At 45.2% G+C, this 6000-nt stretch overlaps 1 protein-coding gene across 5 annotated transcripts in view; it reads left to right on the forward strand.

Moving 5' to 3' along the window:
* LOC309858268 (uncharacterized protein) overlaps positions 1-4945 on the forward strand; it is a 77886-nt gene extending 72941 nt beyond the window's left edge. For 2 of the 5 annotated variants that reach the window (XR_014308122.1, XM_082718960.1), the window contains exons 2-4: positions 1425-1497; positions 1980-2129; positions 2922-4945. Coding sequence is in view for 1 of the 5 variants with exons in the window: in XM_082718960.1 (XP_082575086.1) it covers positions 1425-1497; positions 1980-2006 (100 nt within the window). In the remaining 4 variants the exon portion in view is untranslated. Of the gene's footprint in view, positions 1-369; positions 486-1424; positions 1498-1979; positions 2130-2921 lie in introns of all 5 variants that reach the window. The other 3 variants (XR_014308123.1, XR_014308124.1, XR_014308121.1) reach the window with 3 other exon arrangements.
* Positions 4946-6000: the final 1055 nt, after the last annotated feature.

The following is a 6000-nucleotide window of genomic DNA, read 5'->3' on the forward strand; positions in this document are numbered from 1 at the left end:
GGAGGAAGAGAGAATGATTTGGGGGTGAGGGTTGTTTTTCAGCAGGTAAACAGAGGAAGGAACCATTAAAACAGATGGAATCCAAGAACAGCTGTCAGAGAGGGGAGAAAAGGATGTCAACACACAGCTTCTATTCGTCAATATTCAGGACCACTCTTGTCATGAAGATTATTATTCCCATCACACCAATCAGGAAACTGAGGCCCAGACAGATTAAAATGATCTACCCAAGGTCACACAGCTTTATGTGGCAGAACCACATCTGAAGCAAGCATGTTGGGTTGGAATCACGTCAGATACAACAATTAGGCAAAGCAGTCCCAGAAAAGTTTTGCTTCTCGTCTAGAACTCTTACCAACCCTCTTACAGGTGACTAAGAACCTCTGAGCCCAGGGCCTGTGCTCCTGCCTCAGATGCTTCTCCCCAGAGCTGGCCATGAGGATGAAGACTAAGCACCAAACCCACAGGTTTGCCCACATCAGCAGGTTGGCCACCAAGGAGGGCTGCTATAGCTAATTAGCCGGCAAGTCCCAAAAGGAATTTTTCCTTTTTTTTTTTTTTCCAGGAGTCCCTGCTTTTAGTCACACACATCTTTTCAGCTCTTATCCAGAGCTCTCTGTAGGAAATTCATTTGCATCTCTAAGAGGCTCATTTGCATCTAGTCTGACCACCGGGGGCAAGGCTTCCCCCATGGTAAGGTATTGAACCCATAATGTAAAATGGGATCAAGAGGACCCAGAGCCTCTTCTGGCTGCAGTGGGCAGGAACCCACCACCCTCACACCTCTGCTCCCAGCCAGAGTGTAAGAGGGGAGGTCCCTGGGATGGCGTTCTCTCTGATCCTAGAAATACAGGTACCACCTCCCAGGTGTCTCAACACCACAGACTTGAGCATGGTGCCCTTGTCCAGGCAGTAAGAATTTTGTGAGCTCCACCATGTGCCAGTGTGAGGCTTCTTTTCCTTCAAGGAGATCACGGACTAGAGAGTGGTTCTCGCTGGCATCCATCTCTCAAAAGCATTGTGACCTGGGAAATGAGTGAACTCACTGAGTCTAAGGTTCATCATCTGTCGAATGAGACATAACACCTTTTTTCCTCAAGTGTTGTGATGATTAAATGATTAATACAAAATGCTTTGTGCAATGCCTAACTAGTTAAGTGCTCATTAACAAGGGCTGATCGTGGCAGGGACAGGAGGTGGTAATCATAGAAGGGCGCGGGGCTGCTCCCAGGGGAAGCTGAGGACAGGGAAGGCACAGGAGCGACAGTGGCCATGGTGGGGGTGTTCTAGGAGAAGTAGGGATGGTGGGAACAGCCACAGTAGGAGAAGGAAAAAAGATGCTAGACCTCACTGGTAATATGAGAGACCGAGAAAAAAAAACTATCTCACAAATGAAATACCTGGAAAAGCTGTATTTCTTTCAGGTTTGGAGAGAAAGGCAAAGGAATGGTGGGTGGACTGGAAGCCATTCAAGAAGAGCCGGCTTTTGTGTCCATGGTTTTTGTTACATTTTTTTTTTTCTTACTGAATCTTCACAAAGCTTTTCAGGAGAAGGAAGGGGGACTCAGAGTGATTACTTACTCAAGATCACAGCTGTGTGATGGTGGTAGGGTCTGTGTTCAAACTCAAGTGTGCTTCATTCCAATACTATGATTACTGCCCTATACCTCCAGGGGCCAACTGTAGCTACCAGGAACACCAGCTCCCTGAGTGCACCAACCCTGGCTAATCCCCACCTGGGAGAAAACCCTCTTCATACATTATAAAAGAGCTGGGGAGCATACTTCTCTACATATCACTCTGTGTTTAACATTTTACATTAGACCCATCGGTTCCTATGTCTCCCCTCTAAACCCCCAAACAAACTATGAACTTTTTGAAGAAAAGAGTCTTTCCTCGGTACCACAGTACCTGTTCCCATTATAATGCCTAAACCACAACATACCTAACTCACCAAATATCTATTGTTCACCTACTAGGTGATGGGAGCTCTTCTGGACACTTAGGACATTTCAATGATCAGAACAGACCCCAAAATTTCTGCCTACCTGGAACATGCCATCGATGAAAGACAAATAATAAACAAGAAGCATAGGAAATAAGTAAATTGAAAAGGAATATGGAATAAGGTAAGTGGATGAATGAATGAATAATAGAAGAGAGGATGGGTACCCAGACCTGCCTCTCTGATCCTTTCCAAAGGGATCATGATATTTTCAATCATAAACTTCACGCTGACACCACCATTTCCATACACTTAAATGTGATTTTAGCTGATGTTGCATCAGTCCTGTGGGGAAAGTAATTATAGAATCATCTTACCTATTTTGTGGAGAGGGAGACTGAGGATCAGAGATGCCAAGTGCTTGAATAGGGTTCAATCTAGAGAGTGAGGACCCCAAAGCATGGAGCTCAGATCTTGAGAGCAGGTCTTACAATGGATCTACCTCCCAGCCCTGTCCCCACCACCTCCCAGGCTCTTGCTCACCTGGCTGGATTTCCCGCTATCAAAGCTGAGGCCAAGTCCAGCTTTACTCTCAGGCATTTTCTGTGTGCTTCCCTGATGCAGTCTTTTTTTTTTTTTTTTAAAGATTTTATTTACCCATTTGACAGATCACAAGTAGGCAGAGAGGCAGGCAGAGAGAGAGGGGGAAAGCAGGCTCCCCGCTGAGCAGAGAACCCAATGTGGGGCTCGATCCCAGGATCCTGAAATCATGACCTGGGCCAAAGGCAGAGGCCTAAACCACTCACTGATGCACTCTTAACGTGCTTTCCGATCACCTGCGCTGTCTCTTCCTGGTATACATTTGACTATGTCAAGCAACAGATCAACAGCTTACGTATGTAAACCTCATCTGCTCCCCCAACCACCCATGCAAGTAGAAACAGCTGAGACGATTGTTACTTATTTCATTTTGCAGATGGGGAAACGGACCCACACTCAGGGAGATGAGGAGACTGGCCAGAGTTCAGGTAGATGCTGCGTGGCAGAGCTGTGATGGAATGCTACGCCCTTCTCCCACCTTGCTGAGTGCTCCCTTCCCTGAGCCCCACATCCAGCCTCCAGGTGCAGTGGATTTACTCCAAACATCTCATTCACTATCACCTCCCAATGGCTGCTCCCTTCCAGTGAGTCAGCGGCTGCCATCCAGGCTCCTCATCTTTATGTGGCTGAAATGTGTGGGATGTGTTCTTGTGTGGAAGCCTGTAAAATCTACTTATGGACCTAATGGCCAGTTTTCATGAGTGACAGACATACAGTGCTTTGACTACCCGGCCTAATGCATCTGTATCTGACATTTTAAATAGAACTCTCTCTCTCCCCTCCCTGTTCTTTTAGAGAGTAATTTGAGATAGCAGGTATTTTTAAATTTGTACATCTTTAATTATATCTATACAACTGTCAGAGATTAGTGATTTCCTCAATCTGGCTCTCCTTAAAGGAGAATTTGGAACCTATGTGACACCGAAAAGGGCTCCAAAGGATATGCTATCAGGAACAAAGACATTCGCAGGTAGGGCGCTTGGCTTTAGTCAAGTTTGAGTTCTCACTGCAGATTAAGTTTGTGCGACGTTTCTATGAATTATGAAAAAGCAGCATTCATGTGAATGGCAAACATAAATAGATGTAATCGTGTAAACCAATAAAAAAGCATGTGACAGATGGAGAGCGGGCTGTGTGTGGAAATACGTCCCTGCCCCCAGAGAAATAAGTAACAATAGGTTTCGGGCGGTATCCATGTATTTTGACTCCAGAAGAAAATCTCAGCCTCCCATGAAAGCAAGCTCAGTCTGGAAGCTTGAGGTCAGAGAGGACTTCAGGAAGAATTTTATCCGGCTCTCCTGCTTGATCCAGGATTTCTCCTGTGATAAAACTCAGTTAGCAAAGATTTCCTCGATGCCTGTGGGGCGCCAGGTATAAGGCAGGCCACGGGCACATGCTAGGCACAAGGCAGGCCTCCTAGAAATCAAAGGGCTCCCAATATTGGAGGAATAAGACACAAGCAAAGGAGAACATGCAGACCACGGGAGAAGAACACTGAGGGATATCTGCCTGCTGCTCTCTGATACAAGGGAAGGCAGAAAACGGGGCACAAGTCCCCCTTTTAACTAGGTATGTGATGCTAATTTCTCTTCATTTCCCAGTAAAATGGGATTAATACGATTTTCCCCTTTGTGGGTATTAAATAAAAGCTGGCTTCTGGTTCCTACAGCTGTCTCACTTCCACTGCTTCCTTATGAGAACCCTGCAGCTCCAGGACACTAACTTTCTCACCATTCTTCCAAAACACTACAATCTCTTATGCTTGAATACATGGAGCATCTCAGGTGTTGCCTGCATGTCTTCCTCTTGTTTAATAAACTCCTTTCAGGGGCGGCTGGGTGGCTCAGTGGGTTAAAGCCTCTGCCTTTGTCTCAGGTCATGATCCCATGGTCCTGGGATCGAGCCCTGCATCATCAGGCTCTCTGCTCAGTGGGAAGCCTGCTTCCTCTCTCTCTGCCTGCCTCTCTGCCTATCTGTGATTTCTGTCTGTCAAATAAATAAATAAAATCTATATAAAAAAATAAATAAACTCCTTTCAACTCGTATGATCTAGCTTGCATGGTACCTCTTCTGTGAAGCTTCCTCTAATCTCCTGGGCACATTTCTGGCTCTTCTAATCTTGGGCAAATATATCCACTGAAGGCCTGGTCACACTGGACTATAGTAGATTCCCCGTTTATCTTCATATCCAGTTCATGTCTCAAGAAATCTATCCTTCCATCCATTCATCTATCTATCTAATTAAATCCTCAGGGCCTGCCTAGTGACTGGCCTATTATAGATAGATACTCTAATAAACTGTTGTTCACAGGAATGAATAGTGAATGAAAAATGTTCAAATAAACAATGAGTAATATGTATCAATACCTTGTAAATGTTAATAAAATAAGCTTCTGCGGGCATATGATTTCAATGATCCCCCTAACCACACAAAGTAGACTTGTTCTAAAGTAAACTTAGGGCATGGGTACCAGCCCATGAGAGCTGTTGTCGGTCACATCACCATCAGCCCTTGAGATACTCGAGTGGGCTAAACAGTAGCCCTGAAAAGATACTGTTGTATCCTTATCCATGGATCCTGTGAGTATGGCCATATTTGGGGGGGGGGGAGATCTTTGAGACATAAATAAGTTAAGGAAAATCTAGTAACAAGCGTCCTTACAAGAGACACACAGAAGAGAATGCTATTTGAAGACAGAAAGACCCACACTCAGGGAGATGAGGAGACTGGCAGAGAGAGACGTGACCACAGACCAAAAGCACCAACTAGCAACCATGAGAAGCTGGAAGAGGAAAGACAAGGATTCTCCTCTGGAGCTTTCACAGGGGGAGCAGCCCTGCTGACCCACCTAAATTTTGGACTTTCAGAGAGAATGTGAGAACTGTGAGAGAGTGGATTTCTGGTTTTTGTTTTGTTTTGTTTTAAGATTTTATTTGTCAGAGACAGAAACAGCACAACCAGAGGGAGCAGCAGGACGAGAGAGAGCGGAGTCCCCACTGAGCAAGAAGCCAGACACACGACTCAATCTCAGGAGCCTGGGATCATGCCCTGAGCTGAAGGCAGATGTTACTACCTAAGCCACCCAGGCAACCTTCCGGTTTTGTTTTTGGTCACCAAGTTTGTGGTAATGTGTTATAGCACCCTCAGGAAACTAGTCCATGGAGGCACTCTAATGTCTCTCTCTATACACACACACACATATATATGTATATATATATCTTTATTAAGTTTACTTACTTTATTAAATGTGGGGCATCCTGCTAGGAGTTGAAAATTAAAAGGCCAGCTTCCTTCCTGACAGGGCCTTACTCTCTTCCTCAGTGACTTGGAATAAGAGTTACCACTCATTAAACACCTACAATGCGCCAAGCCCTCAGTTAGCTTCTATACACACATAACCTCTAAATCTAAAATCTCTTTCATAGGAGACTGAAGAGGCTCTGCAGGTTAAGAA

This window comes from Mustela nivalis (assembly GCF_964662115.1).
Source record: "Mustela nivalis genome assembly, chromosome: 2".
Taxonomy (NCBI): Eukaryota; Metazoa; Chordata; class Mammalia; order Carnivora; family Mustelidae; genus Mustela; species Mustela nivalis.